The sequence below is a fragment of the Mus caroli genome, chromosome 10 (assembly GCF_900094665.2).
Source record: "Mus caroli chromosome 10, CAROLI_EIJ_v1.1, whole genome shotgun sequence".
NCBI lineage: Eukaryota > Metazoa > Chordata > Mammalia > Rodentia > Muridae > Mus > Mus caroli.
This window is the reverse complement of record NC_034579.1, coordinates 5,366,836-5,386,754: the sequence shown is the minus strand read 5'-3', so window position 1 is coordinate 5,386,754 and position 19,919 is coordinate 5,366,836. Positions and strand designations below refer to the sequence as shown.

The following is a 19,919-nucleotide window of genomic DNA, read 5'->3' as shown; positions in this document are numbered from 1 at the left end:
CATAAACATGCCATCCCCCCTGGTGTGACAGTGTGGCCAGGCCTAGATTTTTAAAGCACAGCACCCTTCCCTATGGCATGATTCAACAGATGTCTGCCCAGAAGTGCAGAAGTATTCAAGTCCCACATAATTGTTCTCTATTTACTGTGGCTACCCTCAGGTTTTTGACTGGTGACAATACTTGGTTTTTGGGTTTCATTTTGTTTTTGTTTTTTGAGACAGGGTTTCTCTGTGTAGCCCTGGCTGTCCTGGAACTCACCTTGTAGACCAGGCTGACCTCGAACTCAGAAATCCGCCTGCCTCTGCCTCCCGAGTGCTGGGATTAAAGGTGTGTGCCACCATGCCTGGCCAATACTTGGTTTTAAGAGTGGGAATTGCCAAATTTATTTAAAATGTGGTTTAGATATGAGAAGTTTTTTTTTTTTCTTCTCTTCCCTGGTTTATTTTATTTTTATTTTTCTAGGACTGCTTAATCTTGTGGCAAATGGGAATGGTCATTTAGCTTTGGCCTCCAGTAACTAAGGGCCTCTAAGGCTAAGCCAGGCCTCATAGCTACTAACTGGGAAGAAGTTCAGTTAAGTCCTTCTTGTTCCCAGGATCCTGCAAGGCACACCTCCCCCAACCCTGAGCTTCCTCTGTCCCTTGCAGACTCTGTAGTTTATCCTCAGTTCCTAGCACTGCACTGAAAATACCCATTGTGTGGAAAGGTCCCGAGTCTTAAGCAAGTTGTGGAAAACTGCAGAGTTGACAGGAATCCTCAGAGTTATTATATTTAGATGTCTTGCTGCTTACTTCAGTTCCGAAATAAAGCAGAACCCCGACCTTCAATGAAAGGAGAAGAGGAAACTGAAGAATCCATTCCTGTTTCTTTGTCAGGTCAAGTGTGGGGGAGGAGAGTTGTTAGTGAGATCCTGAGGGATTTTAGCAAGGTGACTCCTCAGGGAACAGTTAGTTCATTTACAAGTACTCTTGGGAGGTGTCTTGAGTTAAGCCTATCAGCTAATGATCTAATTAAATTTACACATTGGGATTTGAGAGTCGGGGACTGGAGGGGTGGCTCAATGGGTAGCCTGCCGGCCTAGCCTGCCCCAAGGAATACCCACCACATCATCCCAGCCTGGTGTGATGGCCTACAGTCTTTCCGCCCAGCACTCCACTGGAGGCGGAGGCAGGAGGGGCCGGAAGCTCACGAGTGTCCCTCAGCTACAAGGACCTGAGGCCAGAGATGGGGCTGGGGTAGGCTGCGGTGGAGAACCTTGGCTTAACAGTACTGTGACCTCGCTGGAATCTTTCCTTCTGTTGAAAGCCTGTGCCTCACCTGCACAGGCTGGGAGGGTCCCCAGGTGAGTTTGGTTGATGACTTGGTCCAGGAAGTCCTGAAGGTTACTTGTCTTCCTGAGAAAACCAACCAAACCAAACCAAACCAAACCAAACCAAACCAAACCAAGCATTCAGAGTGAGAGGGGAAGTTGCATTTTCTCCTATAGGAGGCGCCTGTTCCCAGCCACCTACGATCTTGGTCGCTTGCCGATTGGCTTTCATTGGCCATTCTCTGCCTTCTCTGACCCTTTTGCTCCATTGTAAGAACCTTCTCTCTTCTCTGTGGTTGGATGTGGCTATAGGGTAGAGGCAGCCCTTATCAAGTGGGAGGATGGTGTTCCATTGCTAGACTGAGCCTGTGTGTGTACCTGATCCTGGATCCTTTCAGTAGGTAAGACCTGTTCCAACAAACCATGCTTGTGCCTGCATCCCGATTTGTCAGTGAAAAAGACAAGTCCTGCGAAAGCAGAGGAAAGCAGTGTATTCGGTCACTATGGCCGCACTGGCGGAGGGGCGTGTCAAGACAGACCCCAGGTTGGTCTTTGGGTACTGACTTGAGGATTGGGTTTAAATAGCGAGTGAAGCAGGCCTGGTCAAGGTGTGCTCCTGAAAAATAATGCATGTTGGTGTAATAGACTAGCAGTGAGGTGGAGGAAGAAATGAAACACTCACAGAAAGGGTTTTTATACCTGCAACAGCAGAAGAATCCTGTGAGTTTGGAGGCTGCAGTAGTGGGCCAGCTAGAGGTGATGAGAGCAGAGGCTACATGTACATACATTTCTTCATTCTCTCTCCTCTGCCGGGCCAAGCCCCACATTTGACTCAGTGTTAACAGAAATGAAGGGTTCCTCACCAACACTTAGAAAGATCATATCCGAGTCCTCTTCTGACCTCTGTGGCCACCAGCACACAATGTGCATATACATAGCACACACACACACACACACACACCAAATACAATATATCTTATTTTTATAGTCTTGTATGTATGTAGCTCAGGTGGCCTGAAGCTCTTATGTAGTCCATGCTGGACTGAAGCTCATAGTCCCTTCTACCTTGCTCTCCCAAGTCCTGTTTACAAGTGTGAACCACCACACCCAGCTACAAATGAACTTTAAGAAAAATAATAATAATAAATGCTTCATTGCTTAGTTCAGACCAGAGGTTCTCAACCTGTGGGTTGGGACCCTTTGGGATGTCAAATGACCCTTTCATAGGCGTCACATATAAGATATCCTGTACATCAAATGTGTATATTACAACTTGTAACAGTAACAAAATTACAGTTATGAAGTAGCAGCAAAAATAATGTTATGGTTGGAGGTCACCCCAGTGTGAGGAGCTGTGTTAAAGGGTCACAGCACAAGGAAGGTTGGAACCTTCCTAATGAGAACCTGTGGATAAGATAAGATATGAGATATTTTTGTAGCCATGGTTATCTGTTGTCTATTTTACCTGATAAAATTCATACTTGCTATAGAGTAGGTTTTTATAACTATAACAAGAAAATCCTGTGGTTCATTTTTGTTTTGTTTTGGAGTACAAATTGAGCCCAGGGTCTCATATGTGCTAGACAAGTGTTACCACTACCTCTGAGGGTCTTCCTGACTTACGGAAGAGTTTGAATGACTGGAGGCTAGAACTCAGGATGGACTATCCCACATAAACCAGTGCACCAAGCCTTTAAGACTTAACCGAAGCTTCGGATGAGTTTTGGGGTAAGCTGTATTTTGGTAGCTACACAGGCACTGCCATGCCTCAAAAGTGTCCGAATTCATTTAATTTGCCTTGGTAATGGGACCCGAGCATGGCAGCCCTGCTCACTGGCCTTGCTCCTTGCCAGCTGCCTACTGCCTCTTTTGTTTTGTTGAGCAGCATCAATTCTTTATGAGGAGGGATGCCACCTGGAGACAACCAACCTGTCCTGTGTCTTTCTAGGCACATTAGGCTCTGTGTTCTCCACATCTCCATCCAAGAGATTGCCCTTGCCAGGCAGGGTAGCTCTGCCTCAGAGGGCGAAACTGGATGCTCCAGTTCTTTGTCATCAGTCCCTGGGCCGGGGTGGAAGTGGGGGTGGGGGCTGAGGGATGTGGGGGGCTTGAGGGGTAGTGCTTGCCTATGTCTTGGATCTTTGAAAGCTGTCTGGTAGAAATGGGAATCACATGTATTTAGACTGCGCTTTCAAACTGAAGCTGCCTGTGCAGAGACCCCTGCTAACCTCCCTGGGCATCTTGAGATTCCCTCCTTGCACAGTTGACTTAGCACCCGGTCCACTGCCATCTCCCCCTCCCCTTCCTTTCTTCCTCTTAGACTGTCTTTTGAGACAGGAGTCTACTCTACTACTGGGTTGGAACTCACTATGTGCCCCACCCCTCACTAGCTTTGAAGTTGTTTCAGTCTTCCTGCTTCTGTTTCCAGAGTACTAGTGTTAGCAAATAAAATGCCTCGGTGGCCTTAGTGGCAGGGGGCAGAGATTGGGGAGTGGGGTCGGGAAGGGGGGGCATGCCAAGGTGTCAACCTGAGAAATCATGCCACGTGACAGACCTGGGAGGTTTATTGTGGGGGGAGGGAGGGCAATGAGGACCTGGAGAAGGGATAGAGGCAGACAGAGCCTTGAGGGCAGAGAAAGTGGGGATAGAGAAGGACAGAGAGAAAGAGAGGCCGCCTGGGAACTCGTGGTAACTGAAGGAGGGAAAGAGAAGGAGATGAGGGAGAGAGGGGGGGTGGGGTGGGGTGGCGAGCAGTCCTCTTACACCACCCCCACCTGGCGGCAGGTGATGACCTAGCGGTTGCTAGGTCCCTGGTAGGAGTCTAGCGGAATTGTTTGTAAGCCACCAACTAGGATTGCAGATGTGAGCCCACCAAAATCAGGTTTTCATGATTTTTGAAGCAGGTGCTGGCAGAAGGAGCACTAGGGTGGATCAGTGCTGTGTGCCTGCTCGCGGCTTCATTCTTTCTCTTAGGACGTAGTTAATAGAGAAGAAAATAGACGAATGTATCACATACTTTCAGCTAAGTTTCCTTCAAGACCAAATTTCGGTTTTCCAGTATGTGTCCTATGTCCCAGCTACTGAAATTCATCCTAAGACCATGTTGGTTTTTAGTACTGTCTGTTTTTACTGTCTAAGTCTTGTCGTAGGACAAGTATATATATATCCATTTGGAGCAAAAACAATTTGTTTCTATAATTTTAAAAAAATGTGTGCTTTGAAAAAAAATTGTGTTCTATATTGAGTTATTTGTAGAGAAAAGGAGTTATTTAGCTCAAAAATGTGTATCTCTGCTGTAGGACTATTCCTATAATGGAGGTGGGGTTTAAAAGCCTTATGAAATAAACAGTTAACAATCTTGCTTTGCTATCTTAAATGTCCTTTTCTTTTTTTTTGTTTTAAGATTTATTTATTTATTATAAGTACACTGTAGCTGTCTTCAGACACTCCAGAAGAGGGCGCCAGATCTCATTACAGATGGTTGTGAGCCACCATGTGGTTGCTGGGAATTGAACTCAGGACCTTCTGAAGAGCAGCCAGTGCTCTTAACCGCTGAGCCATCTCTCCAGCCCCTAAATGGCCTTTTCTTGTATACGGTTTAGGAACAAATGAGCAGCCAGTCTTTGCGGCCCGTTCCTATAACTTTAGCCCTTGGAGGAGGCAGGAGGATGATGAAAGGCCAACATGGGCACAGCAAGACTCTGATTCAAAACAAAATGAAAAGAGAGAGAAAAACAAAAATAAATTCATTAGTCATTTCAAGCTATTAACTTGTCAAGTTACATGCCAAGAAATGTGTTCTTAAAATATTTTCTGTATTCAAAGGAGAAAACATGAATGTTATTAATAACTAGGGTTTTCTTGGGGCCAAATGATAGTTTGTAATGAAAATGTGATTTCTGTTTAAAAGTTGTTTAGAATATTATTTATTTATTTTGTTTTGTTTTCTGAGACAGGGTTTCTCTGTGTAACTCTGGCTGTCCTAGAACTCACTCTGTAGACCAGGCTGGCCTCGAACTCAGAAATCTACCTGCCTCTGCCTCCCAAGTGCTGAGATCAAAGGCGTGCACCACCACCGCCCGGCAGAATATTATTTTTATATTTCATTGTGTCTAAGTAATACAATAAGGTGTGAATGTTTTATTTTTAAGATTTTTAAGAGAAAAATCTCATGTTTTTTTTTTTTTATATTTACAAGTACATAAGAGAGTAAAGTTTATCTTTTATTAATTAATTAATTTATTTTTAGGCTGGATCTGATGTGGTCAAGACTGGCCTCACATTAGGTATGTAGAGCAAGATGGCTTTGATATAGGCATAGATTTTTCTGTCTGTGCCTCCCATGTGTAGGAATTGCAGGTGGTCCCCTCCAAGGCTAGGTTGCTAGAACTTCACACCTCCTAGACAAGAAATACCAATATGCTGTGCCACCATACCCAGCCTCCTATTTATTTATTTATTTATTTATTTATAATTTATTTTTATTTTACTTGCATTGGTGTTTTGCCTGCATGATGTCTGTGTGAGGATGTCAGATCCTCTGGAATTGGAGTTCCAGACACTTGTGTGAGCTGCCATGTGGGCACTGGGAATTGAACTCAGGACCTCTGGAAGAGCAGTCAGTGCTCTTAACCACTGAGCCATCTCTCCTGTCCTATTTATTATTGTTAATTTTTTAAAAAAGGTTTACTTTACTTATGTGTCTGTGCACTGAAGCTTATGTGCACACATGTACAGGTGCCTGTGGTGGAGGCCAGAGGGTGTTGGATCTCCCAGACCTGGAGTTATGGGTGGTTGTGAGTCCCATGATGTGAGTGCTGGGAACTCAACCTGGGTCTTCCACAGGAGCAGCAAGTGCCCTCCACTGCAGAGCCCTTTCTCCAGTCCCTGTTAGCCATTATTCTTCTCTCAGCTTCTGTGAGATTGACTTTGTTCTATCTCCACATCTGAGTGAGATCATGCAAGAGAGGATTTAAATGAAGCAAATATATGTTGTTTGTGTGTTTGGGTTTTGTTTTGAGTGTAGAAGGCAGGCCAATTGTGTGTGTATATGTGTGTGTGTGTGTGTGAGTGTGTGAGTGTGTGAGTGTGTGATTGTGTGTGTGTGTGTGTGTGTGTGTGAGGAACACGTGGCTCTCTCAAGGATGAGACCTGTATGTCCGTCTGCATGTTTAGGCTTCATGTTGTTCCTCACAGTTTGTGGTGAGAGCATTTTAATAGGCACTTTAATAGAAACAAGCAATGTGTTAAAAGCCTCCAGTTAACTGATGACTTTATTTGCTGAGTTTCTGTGGCTTCAGGGAAAATCATAAACCCCATTGTTTAATAAAGTGTTTCTTCAATATCCCTTTGGGGTACTTTTTATTTATTGATTGATGTAGTAAGGTCTCATATAGTCCAACCTGGTCTCAAGCTTGCTATGGTGAAAGATGACGTTGAACTTCTAATCCTCTGGCTTCTATCTCCAAATGCCAGGAGTTTAAGGAGTGTACCCCACATCAGTGTACATGGTGCAGGCAGTGAGCCCAGGACACTGTGACTGAGGCAAGCATTCTACCTATGTGAATTTTTATTTGGAACCAACTTTACTATTAAAGTCTGCAGAAACATTTATGAATGTATAGAAAATGTCCAGCAGATATTTGAGATCTGGAGGAAAGTCTGTAAAGACCGTGAATAAATTATCCATAAAGGGCAAAGCATTCCATTTGAAGGCATATTTGCTTATGAATTGCAAATCTACCAACAACTTTCTAAGAATGTTTGTATTAGGCGGTGCCTCTTGGGGTATGCCCATGACTGCCTTCTTGCAGCATCCTCTTGGGACCTAGGTCTCCTGTGGTGTCCAGGTTGTAGTTTAATGGAAGAGCCTTGCAACACTAATGCGGTGTAGCCGTTCGCCTTGATGAGAACATTATGAAACTGAGACGTCACGATGAGTATTAAGTAGGTGTCAAATGATTCATGTATAAATGATACATGAGAGGAAGAGGAAAATCTGTGTGATGTAACTTTAGTGTTAGCCAAGAGCAATGTCTCGTCTCAGCAGAGCCGGGTCAAATACTCTAACACCCATCCCATTGCTGTTCTGTGTCAGGACCTTTCAGCTGACACATCTTGGAGTCTGTGTCACTATAGAAGGCAAGCAGGATGCCTTCTATAGTGGAAACACTTCCATAGAAACCAAGAGGGGAGGTAAATGGGGGCAAGTACTCCTTAAACGTGGGGAGATATGTAGCAGGGTCTTGCCGTACCCCTTGCTCTAATTCTGTTTGAGAGGTGAGAGTAAGCATAGTTGTATATAGTTGTATCCTGACATATAGTAGTGTGTCTTAAATACATGGAGGATCAGTTTACTTATTGTTGTGTACTTTTTGGGGGGTGGGGTCCCGGTCCTGATTTTGGCTGATCTGGAGTTGCCTATGCGGCTGAGAGTAGTTTTGAAGTCATTGGTGATCCTTCTGGTTCAGCTTTCCTAGAGCTGGGATTCAGGTACGAGACAGCGTGTCCTATTTCCTTGGCCAATTAAATGCTGTCATAGCTACTTACCAACAGTTACCCTTGTTGGCGCCCATTGTCCTTTAGTCACATACGCAGTTTCAGCTTCCTGGTTCTTTATTATTTATTTTAGAGTTACTTTTATTTATTTAAGTACGGCATGTGTGTGTGTTTGTGAGAGCATTACGTGGAGATTTACCCTCTTCTGTTGTGTGGGTTCTGGGGATTGAACTCAGGTAGTTTGGGTTGGTGGAGAGTGCCCTTACCCACTGAGCCATCTCTCTAGCTCCTGGTTTTCATTTTAAAAACACTGCTGTATTTTATCGCACATGTTTTAGTACCCACAATTCAATAGTTGTTAGCTGAGTCTGGCTTTTGCAGATTTCCAGTTCAGGTTTCTAGGCTTGCCCATTTCATCTTATGTGTATACAAAGTGCCCTCTGCTGCAATTGATTGGATGCAGATGGATGTGGCTCAGCTGGTGTGCTGTGGTGTGTGTGTGTGTGTGTGTGTGTGTGTGTGTGTGTGTGTGTAGGGGGGTATTAGCCAGAAAGTGGCCTGCGGTCTGTTTTTTCACGAGGCTACCTGGTTCTGGAGATGTTGGATGTTTTCTTTGGGTCAATACTGCAAACTTACTGCTTGCAAGGAACCAGAGAGACCGGCTGTCTTCCTGCGACTGTCGCTGTGCTGATGACAGCTCTGGAACACCACCACCAAGTCTTGTGACTTCCAGTCTCTTCTGTTTTGGAAAACAGGAAGCCCCACTTCCCCAACATTGGGAAAGACAGTCTCTTGTTGTTGGCCAAAATAGTGGTTCAAATCTTAGAGTTGTTTGTTCAAATATGAGCGTTGGCTTCATAAAAACATTGAGGCTGCAAGACACATAAATCTATTGTTTGTCTGCCTATAGATAGACATGCAGACAAGTTTGAGTATGTTGTTTCAGGTCTTTACACAGGGAGAACAGAGTCCAGGCAGTGATTGCTCAAGGGCACTAGGTAACTCATGGTTTCTGAGGATCAGCCAGAGATCAAGAGAGCAGGCCAAAGCACATAGGTTTTGAATCCTGCATTTGCTAGTCATGTCAAGATAAATACTCAGAGAATTATGCAGTGGAGTTGGCAGAGATTGTCGGTAAGGCTCCAAGGGTTGTTTTGGTAGAGAAATGACTTAGCGAAATAATTGGGAGGAGTAGGTGGTAGTGACACAGTTCTGTGGTACTGTGAGAGTCTGTATCCAAACAAGCTTTCTGAGTGCAGAGAAAAGCATGCCGGGGCTGTACAGCTGCTCGGTTGTCACTGTTGTACACACTGAAAAGTCTGGTTTATGTTCAGGCTAAATCCTGCTTTGTTGCTCAGATTGGTCTCAAACTCCTGGCCTTGTGGGATCCTGTGTCTTAGCCTCACACATAGCTGGAACTAAGGCGTGTGCCATGGCTTCTTAGGAATGAACACTGAGTGGGATCATGCTTTGGGACAGGGTCTCCTGTATGCTACATCAGCACTCAGTCAACTGAACTCCACTATAAGCCTTAGGTCTCTCTCTTTTGGATGGATTGACAGTTGCTGAATACCTTTTTGGTCTTCTATAGCCATGCTTAACCTTCTATTGTCCTTGGCCTTTTTAGTTAGTATTTTTATGTATTCTATAATTATATATAATATATGTAACATAATATATATTATGTATAAATATACATAATGCATAGCTCCATATACATATATATATATATATATATATATATATATATATATATATATATATATATATATATATATATATATATATATATATATTCATACAAATACAGATGTAGCTATATGGAGCTATAGAAAGGCCGCATAGTAGACTTGGAGTTCTTTTCTAGAAATCAGAAGAACTTAGCCACTCAATTGTCATCAAGCCCACGGATTCTTTGGAAGCCTCCCTTTTGTGATTCCTACACAGCTTTGCATTCCAGGCAACCTGGAAGCCACAGAGCTCTTCCCTAGGACAAAGGACATCCTTCAGTTTACCACCCAGGCTTCCATTGTTATTACATTTTTCCCAGGGAGTTTGGTGGGCGGTGGTGTTTTTGTGTCTGCTTGGAAAATTGGCTGCCACAAAGATAAATTGCATCTATCTATCTATCTATCTATCTATCCATCCATCCATCCAAGATCTAGCAGTGTACCCCAGAGGAATCTCAAACTTGTGGTTTTTCTGTCTTGGCATCCCCAGATTTGGGATTCTGGCATCGGGTCACCCCTCTGGGTTAAGACTTGCTATTTATTTATTTATTTATTTATTTATTTATTTATTTATTTATTGGTTTTTCGAGACAGGGTTTCTCTGTATAGCCCTGGCTGTCCTGGAACTCACTCTGTAGACTAGGCTGGCCTCGAACTCAGAAAGCCTGCCTTGCTTTTTTAAAACCCATCCCCCTCCCCTCCCCCCTTCTCCAGCCCAGCTCACTCAGGCCCCACTCACTGCTTTTAAAACTTTTTAAACAAAGATGCCATAGGGCGAAAAGAATAGGTGATCTAGGAATAATGAGAACTGCATTAGACACTGTCACTAAGTGCATTCTCAGTACCACGCGCGGCAGGAGTCTCTTTGTGGGTTTAACTCTCCCCGGGACCCTGTTAGGTGGTACCGTGGCTGAAGTCTTAACTCTTAGAGGCTTATGGGTTCTTTGTATATTCAACAAAGTTTTAAGATGGGGTCATTAGGATGGTTTTCAATTATAACTGATATCCCTTACAGAAGGGAGATTTGGACATTGTCACAGTCAGGCACCACGTGGAGATTCATACTGGAGAGGTGTTCATAGCTAAACAGTGCCCAAGAGTTGTTGGCACACCACTAGCTGGGAAGAAGCCAAGAGTCTCCTGTTTCTACAGGTTTCAGGGGAAATCTGACTTCTGGTCTCAACAACTAAGACAATACATAATATATTCCTGTTGTTTGAAGCCTCCTCGTTGTTGGCATGCAACAGTCAGCTGTAGGACACTCCTGTAGGGGGTAGGGTGCTCTGGCTCTGTGCTGCTGTAGCACAAAGCCATTGAGAGGAGGCAAAATAATCACTTTGTAGGGCCCAATGCCTCAACAAATAGAGAGAGAGAGAGAGAGAGAGAGAGAGAGAGAGAGAGAGAGAGAGAGAGAGAAAGAGAAAGAGAGAAAGAAAGAAAGAAAGAGAAGCAGGGCAGCACAATACAAACCTGTCTGGATGCTTGGAGACAGAGTCAGGAAAAGCTGTTTAGGGGGCACGAATGGGGGAGGTAGATAAGTCCTCGGGGTATTTAGCGAGGAGAAGCAAAGACCAGAAAGAAAGTTTGGCGTCCAGCACTTCATGATAGAGACTACCCTGAACTGAACAGGTGAACTGGGCCTTGGGGCGACATTAGAGTGTGTCTGTCTACTTCCATGCACGTTTCCCTGTGGCCTTCCTTTCTTCCTCTACTGACTGTGATTTATATTGAAGTGGGAGGGAACAAAAAGCAGTGGTGATTGGGTGCCTGAAGAACGCCTTTGAGCTGTCTTAAGCTTAGTTTTCCGAAGAGCACAACTTTTTGCCTGTAGGTCCCCATCTCAACCATCTGAGGCAAAAGAACTAGGAGAGGGTGTGCAGAGAAAAACCTTACTACACAAAACAGGCCAAAAATGAGTGTCGTTGATGCTAGGCTTTAGAACGGACTTCCTGGTTGGGTGGATAAGATGGTGTGGGGCAGGGCTCTGTCTGGTAAAGGATTTGGGGATGTGGATATCATGACTCCTGAAAAGAGAAGTAAAGATGGTAGTTCCTGATGGACCCAGCCTTTGTAGCAAACGTGATTCTGGGGGTGTATGCCTTCTACTGAGCCAAATCCCCTAACCCTTGGTGTTCTTGAGGACTAAGCTAGGGAAGGAGTGATGGAGGCTTAGTAGTAGTTAAGTTCTCCGTGTTGGGAGCCCTCCCGCACCACTTTCTGTCTGGCACACTGGACAGACATCTCGCCTGTGACACCATCTTTGGGAGTTCAGAAATCACTCCTCACCATATTACTGATTAGGGATGAGCGGAAGGGAAGCTGTGGAGAAAATGGAAACCATTTATAAAATCTTTTATTCCCTGTAGAGTCTGTGTTGGACATTTTAATTAAAATCAAATAGGTCATCCCGTCACTTAAGAATTCATTTTAATCTCTACTATTCACCCAAGCTAAATGCATCCAGAGGAATGTCTTCATATAGTAATATAAAAATGGTCAATTAGAAAAATCAAGACTCCTGACTCATCTGTAGCCAGCCCTGTTAAGCGTTTTCCACTCCTTGTAGAATATTACTGCTCATGACCATCCACTTCCAGCCCAGTGACTCAGGCCAAGACCTCCATCACTTCCCCTTGGAGACCATGATGCAGCCCAGCACACTTCCCATCAGCCAACTTTGGATTTGCAGAGGAAATGCACAATTTTAAAGTTGAGACTGAGGCCCATGAGTCATGCTTCCGGAGGAAAAGGTCCCTAGAAGATCGACGAGATGGCCCGCAGCTGCCACCCTGCCTTTGCCAGTCATGCAGCTACAGGATTGCCCAGTGGGCTGTCCACTCACAGAAAGAAGGGGTTGCTTGGAATCAAACTGAGCCATAGACATGAAGGAGCCGGGTGTAGACACTGCACTGAAATGCGGCTACTTCCTGTCCTGAGTCTACTCATAGTGAAGTTCTGGACCATGGGGCTAGGTTTGCTTTGGGGCTAGGAAATGATAAAGATGAGAGGAATGTTTTCCTGCAAGAATCAGGGTCAAGTTGAAAGTTAAGTTCTACCATGGGCATCACCACCATCCAGCAGCTCGCAACTTGGCAAACTATTAATAAAGATATTGGTTTTGCCAAATGAAGACCATTTCATGGTAGATAAAACAGTCTCTATTAAGTGCTTCCATGTGTTAAGGCCAGGCAAGTTCCAAGCTATTGGCTCTGCTCTGTGGCTTCCAAATCTGGACAGTTTCTTTTGGGGGGTAGAAGGCTTGACATGAGTTCTTTACCATGTTGTATCACTGGTTGTCCTGGTGCTAGCCTTGAACACTTAGCAATCCTCCTGCCTTAGCTTCCTGAGTGCCAGATTTTCAGCAATGTACTGTCCTATGCACGTAGTGGACTATTCTCTCACTTCCCCCTCTCCCAGTCCTGTTTTACTTTTTAAAATGTATTTGTCCTGACATTGTAAAATTAACCTTTTCTCATGTTCACATAATCTTTATTTTTTCCTGTGTAATCTTTATGATACTTATTATTTGTATCATGAGTTTGACATTCAGCCTTCTGTAGGCTTGGACACTTGTTGGGTTTTGTTGTATGAAATGCTTGTCTTCTTATTTTCACCGAGGCCTGTTGGGTAAATGGACAGAGCTGCACAGAGCTGGGAGGGGGTCACATTACCATCCTCGTCAGTCACTCTCCTACTTCATCCTGTGTCCCCTCCTCATAGAAACCTCTCTTTCCACAGCCCTTCAGGACCTCCTGGGTCTTGCTCCTCCCTGCAGTAGTGGCCCAGGTAAGAGGTGTTCTGACTTAAGGGGAGGCGTGAGTGGAAAGATGGAGGCTGGTTTTGAGAACAGGGTGTTGAGGAAAGAAATGTGCTGTAAGATGCAGCTTGAGGAAGAGTTGGGTGGGTGTGCAGGAGTCCAAGACATAGCAAGAAGAGCCTCGCTGGCTGCGTTCTGTCTAGACTTGGAGAGGTGAATGGTGGGTTTTTCTGTCTGATTAGGGGTCTAGCCATGAGGATGAGCTCAGCAGGTAGTTAGTGGTGGCCCTGAGCTCTGTCCCCCTCTTTATGTAACTTCTCCCCTTCTATTTTATATCTGGAGCCTGATGGGTTGTGGAACTACTGTGTAACTCATATTCTGAGGTTTTCTGGGCGTTCAGAATATCTTTTATTTCCTTGTTTTGCCCCACCCCCTTTGTGTGTATTAGTGGCTTCACTTTCAGGTTGATTTTTCCTGAGAGAGAACATCTCTCATAGCATGTAGAACTCTGTAAGTTATGGGAATTGACCATGAGAGTGGACTTCATCTAACGTAGACCATGGTAGATGGATAACGCGTGGTCCCTTAGTGACTCAAGCATACTGTGAAAAAGCGGGCCTCTCTAGGACTTTGAATTATCGCCTTGAGTTCATTGTGAAGAAAGGCACTGATAATACTTAGCACCTGCTCTGGATGGGAAAGGAAGTACCCCGTGCTTGTGTTGTAGTGAGTCTGTTACATGTGTACCTATGGAGGAGAATGAAAACCACTGCCGTCCTTCACATGTGGAGGGCACTCTCAGATATGACTGTTCCAGTCTGCTTTCCGATGCATCCAAGTACATCCGATCAAGTAGAGATGGCCTTCAGTCATCCCTCAACCCCTTCCTGCCTTTTCAATTAGGATTTAGTTTCTAATAAGTCTCTTACTCCTCCTAGGAAGTGGCCAGAAGTTGTATGGTCACCCTTTTAAGGTGTGGCCGGTCTATGGCAGTGGGAAGCTTGTTCCCACGCTGACTAGCTAACCACTAACACGTAAGTAATGGCATTCATGCAGTTCCCAGGTCTTAAAAACATCATTTCAGATAATTTAATGAAGCTTTTTGTTTAAATGTTCACAGTGGCATCGATGGGTTAAAATTGTGTCTGACTTAAGTATGTCAGAGATCTCTTCAGGGTGCAAGGCAATGTGGCTTGGGTGGCAAGATGCTTGCTTGTCACTCATGAAGCCCTGGGTTTGATGCCCAGCATCTCATAAACTGAGTGTGGTTCCATAGGAGGGTCAGATCATTTTTGGTTTATATACAATTCAAGGCCAGCGTAGGCTACCTCAAACAAGCAAAGCAAAACAAAACATAACCAAAACCCCATTTCTCCCCTTGAAACTCCAGCACTGTTCCTTAGGGTAAAAAAAAAAAATCATTCCTTTCATGGATGAGGCTGTAGAAAGGTAATGCCCTAGGTCTCCCCTCAGTAGTTATTCCTGGTGGAGGTCATTGTAGCTGGGGAGCAGGCCATGTGCTCGTTCACAGCTCTAGTCTCTGACCTGCGCACAGCCCAGTGTGCTGAGGTGTAGGGTTTGTTGTTATCATCTCCATTTTACAGATCAAGCAAAGTAAACTTGGGTAAAAACACAGAAATCGGCTTCCACTGCCCTGAAGCGGATACTCAAGTTTTAGTTACAGCCCCTGAGAGGACACACAAGCCATTGCTGGCCTGTGGTATGGTGGTGGCGATGATGGTCAGGTGCCAGCTCGCCTTCCAGTCTGACAACAGGAACATCTGGTAGCATCTGTACCTAGTGTCGCGGGTGAAGAAGATGGGTAGGAAGCGGGGTTGGATGAGGGAGACACTTTTCTACACTGATGAGAGGAACACACAGATTCTATCTGGCTCCGTGAGATGTGGGTTCATGAAGACATCAGAGCAGAGAACGTATGTTAATACCCCTGCTGCTAAGGAAGAATTGAAAGACTACCGGAGTGAAAGAGTGGGGTGGATGGGGCTGGGTGGGTGTGAGAAGGATGCTGGCCAGGACACAGCCTTCTTTCTACCCCTCCTCTTTCCCCTCCCCTTTTCATACCTCTGAGTAGTGGTCCTGACGCATGTGCCTCCTTTGAGGTGAAAGCCAGGAAGAGGCTTGGGAGGAGAAGTCTTCATTTAACACTATGTATTGAGTATTTCTATGTGCCAGGCACTCTAGAAGAGATGCCAAGGGATGCATGGAGTCCAAACAGAGGCACATGCTGGGCATTCTGACCACTGATAGAAAACCTATCTTCGCAGTGGTCTATGTCTTTTGCTTTGTTCATCTGTGGTCTTATGTTGCCCAGGCTGCCTTACAACTCCATGTGTATGTAGCTGGAGATGAATATACTTCGGATCCACAGGCCTTCTTCTTCCCTGTGATAGGATTTCTGTCCTGGTTTATGCAGTCGGTGCTGGGGATCCAACCTAGGACCCTGTGATGCTGGGGAAGCATTCTACCAACTAAGCCAACTCCTTAACCCCTTTGCCACTTAGTGTAACTTCCCTCTTCAAAACCAATCAGCTTTTGGTGAGAACCGCAGTCCCGACAGAGGCTGTCTTCATGTGAGCTGCTCTGTGCATTCTGGACTTGTAAATTCTGGTTCTATAAGCCATGGCAGCTCAGCCCACTCCTTAGTTGTCCTGTGCCAAAAAATTCTTGAACCAGAGGCTGGACAGGTTTGCAGGACACAGAACAAAGGGCAGACCATGAGGCTCCTGTTTTTGTCCTCAGGCCTGGGGCCACTGTGTTTCTGGAGAAGTCAGGATTTCCTGAGGAAGCCTTCCTGAGGAGGGCGTGGCACCATGATCAGGATGTGATGACATGCAGCCCCCTGCCCTGGCCTAAGCCAAGCTAGGGTGTGTGCCTTGGCCCTCCATTCCCAGCCAGCATATTGTCAGGTTAGCCTCTTACCCAAGTGGGGCTGGGGAGCTTGGGTGGGGTAGACCAAGTTTCTGGACCTGGCACCAAATCTCTCAGGATGCAGTGTAGCCCAGAGTCAGCCAAAATCTCAGGCAGGAGCTGCATCAGCATTTGAGGCCCAGTTTTTCCCATAGGACCTTGGGTGGGGTCACTCACGGCTGCTGCCGGGTCAGCTGAAAGCCCTGGCCTCAGGAAGAAATGATGGATCTAAGGATGTGACAATTTGTTTGGGCTGGCTGAGCACCCGGGCATGTGCTTCCTCTGCTGTGTGCTGAGTGTAGCTGAGGAATATTGTAATTCACACTGATTTTTATTTAACCATATAAGGTGGGAGCTGGGGGCAGGGGGAGCACTACTTAGTTTATAGGGCTCTTACTGAGCATTTGCAAGGCCCTGGGGTTGATACCAGTACCATAGTAACCAGGTGTGCTGGTATCACTTGCAGTCCTAAGGAGGGCAAAGACAGGAGGATCAAAAGTTCAGGGTTATCCTCTGCTAATATAGGAAGATCAAGGATAGCCTGGACTACAATGAGAATTTGTTTCAAAGTAAAAACACATGACAGGGAGATGCCTGTTAGTCCTAAACTAACCTCGAGAGTTCTTCCCTTTCATTGACTAAAAACTCAGATGTTTTTCGAGGAATAGAGGGAAAACCAAAAACTACCCTCCAAAACAACTATCTAGAATCCAAATATCTTTCTTACCCCAAAATTTATAGATTAGGCAATCTATTAATAACAAATACTGTTTTCTCCTCGAATAGAGGGTGGAGGTGGGAAACTCAAGTGAGTGATCTTTTAGGTCTATGTGTGCAGCTTTTATTGAAAAACAATTTATACGAACAAAATGCAGCTGTCATAGGTAATGGTGTAAGCGCATACATAATCCTAGCACCCAGGAGGCAGAGGCAGGAGGATTAGGAATTCAAGTCTAGCCTCGGCTACATAATGTTCAGTGCTAACCTGGGCTATATGAGATCTGTCTCAAAAAAAAAAATTGACAAATGAAATAAAACACAAAGGGGATGTGTGCAGAATTCATTGCCGTCCTAAGGAACAAGTAAGCCTCATCATGCTCCTAGAGATGTAAAGACAGCAAGACTTGGGATCCGGGGGAGAGGAGAGTTACCTCGCAGTTATCTCTGGAGAGGTTTAGAGATAGTGGCCCAGGTCCTCTGGGTCTTGAATTGTGCCCCTGTGAACACGCTAGATGAAATGACTCCCCCTTGGACTTTCTCTTTTCTCTCAGCCTTCAGCTACGCCATCTTGGCTTCCTCTAATTGAATTTTCTCTCTGCTTTAGAGTTACGAGTTTCATGTCTTTTCAGAAATATGTTCCAGTCTAATTATTACTAAATGAGGAATGACCTAAAAAGATGTGTATATGAACTAACTGCTGCAGATAGCATGTTTGTCTCATGCTTCCTAAGTCCCCTTTGCATGTCCTGAAGGTACTGTTGAAATGCCAGCCTCGATGGTGCCACAAAGTTTCCCACAAGGTCTGTTTCCCCCTTCATTGTCTTTCTGAGCAGGGGCTCCATTGCCACTAAAGGACCAGGAGGAAAGATGCTTATTTGTCGGGCTAACGTTCAGGAGAAAATGAAGTCAAGCAGAAATTGGAAATCTCTGTTTAAAAAGATTTATTTATTGGCCAGGGGTGGAAGTGCATATACCTTTAATCCCAGCACACTGGAGGCAGAGGCAGGTGGATTTCTGTGAGTTCGAGGTCAACCTGGTCTACAAAGCAAGTTTCAGTATGGCCAGAGGTATACAGAGAAACCCTGTCTGGGAAACCCATTAAAACAAAACAAAACAAAACAAAACAAAACAAAACAAAACATTATTTCTCTCTCTCTCTGTGTGTGTGTGTGTGTTTCTGAGTCTGTGCACATTGTGCGTGTGTGCACGTGAGTGTGCACGCATGTAAAAGCCAGAAGAGAGTGGGAGTTACCGGTGCTTTTAGGCTGCTTGGTTGTTATGTGGTGCTAGAACCTGAGTTCTGGTTCTCATAGCTGTGTAGCAAGCCATAACTTAAGTGCTGAGCCATCTGTCCAGCCTGCTTTTGAGACCTAGAGTCATGACAAACACCCAAGGTCACTCTGCAGGTAGAGTCCAGACATCCCTCTATCATATTCATAGAGTCAAAGCAGCACAGGGAGACAACATCAGGGGACATCAAAATTGGAGATCAAAAAGGGTTGTTCCACAATATTTTTGAACACAGTAATTTCTCCCATTCATAGTTGTGCATAGAACTTTGTCTCTAGTTGTCACACAAAATATTATCCAGTTAGTCCACAGGTACACTTTGTGTCCCAAAGGCACAGAATGTCTGGAATACCCCCCATTCATATGGACATCTTAGGAGAGTACAAATAACTGTCTCCCTGTTTGAGCCGTGGTTGCAGAAGGGAACACACCATGTCGCCTCTATCTGTCTCCACCAGCATGCAGAAACCTGTCTCTGCTGCTGCTATGTTCCCTGACTCTTGGACTTAAAGACTAGAGCTGTTCGTAGGCTTGGCTATGGAGTGGAATAATTTCCCTTTGGTAGAAGCTATTTTGCAATATTATGCTTACTGTGTTTGACTTTCTCACATGTATAAAACTAATAAACCAACACACATAAAAGTGCTCGGTGTTAGAGCTGACAGTCTCGGGGGCTTGTTTTTATTAAGCGTGTGTAATTAACACCTTGAACTGTATTCCATTTGTTTCTTTTGAAACCGTACAAAGAGGTTGGCGAGATTTACTAATGCAAGGCACTGGCAGAGTTAATACTGGCATTTTAAATGATAATGAAGACATGGGAGTTGAAGAAATTAAAACATGCAAGCTACTTTTATGTCTGAGGGATGCAAAGTAGGTTTGTTACTTAAAGGGAAAGTTAAAACATAAAGCAACATATAAAGTGTTACTATTCATTTGCCCCCAGGCCCAGCCTGGCACAGTGCTTACTGATGGATCGTCTGATTTTTTCTCTCCCCCATGGTCCTTTGTCCACACAGTTAATATGCTTATATTGAGAGGCTTCTAAACATTGGTCCTAAACCTGGAATAAAACTCAGAAAGATATTCTCTCTCTGGAACACAACATTTTTTTGTTTTTGTTTTTGTTTTTTCAAGATAGGGTTCCTCTATGTAGCCCTGGCTGTCCAGGAGCTCACAAACCAGGCTGGCCTTGAACTCACAGAGATCCACCTGCTCCTTTCTGCCTCCTGAGCGCTGGGATTAAGGTGTGCATCACCACCAACTGGCTGGAAGTCAACATTTTGTTGGGAAATGGAGAGGAGATAAAGATCAAATTAATAGTAGCAAACTGTTTTAGGTATAGAAAGTGGAAAAAGACATATAAGGTAGAGAATTCATCAGACCTTTTAGATATAGGGGAAGGAGACTGCGATTTACTTATATATTTATTTAATTTATTTGGAGGCCAGACATCATATAGCCCAGGCTGAATTGAAATGCCACACTCTCTTGGTTCCTCCTCCCTGGCACTAAGGTGTGTGGTCTGATGATATCTGGTTTATGCAGAGCTGATGTTGAACCCGGAGCTTTGTGGCTACTAGGCAAGCACTCTATCTATCAACTGAGTGACTTACTCAGTCTACTGAGACTCAGAAGAGCTGAAAGATGTCTGAAAGGTAAGGGCGAGTAAGTAGGAAAACCAGA

At 44.7% G+C, this 19,919-nt stretch overlaps 1 protein-coding gene across 3 annotated transcripts in view; it reads left to right on the top strand.

The window, feature by feature from the left end:
- Positions 1-19,919, top strand: part of Sash1 (SAM and SH3 domain containing 1) — a 224,609-nt gene that overhangs the window by 64,381 nt on the left and 140,309 nt on the right. Inside the window, exon 2 of one of the 3 annotated variants that reach the window (XM_029482359.1) lies at positions 13,277-13,324. The exons of the other annotated variants lie outside the window; for them this stretch is intronic. Within the exon in view, the coding sequence (XP_029338219.1) occupies positions 13,277-13,324 (48 nt within the window). The remainder of the gene's footprint in view (positions 1-13,276; positions 13,325-19,919) is intronic. 3 annotated transcript variants of the gene reach the window in all.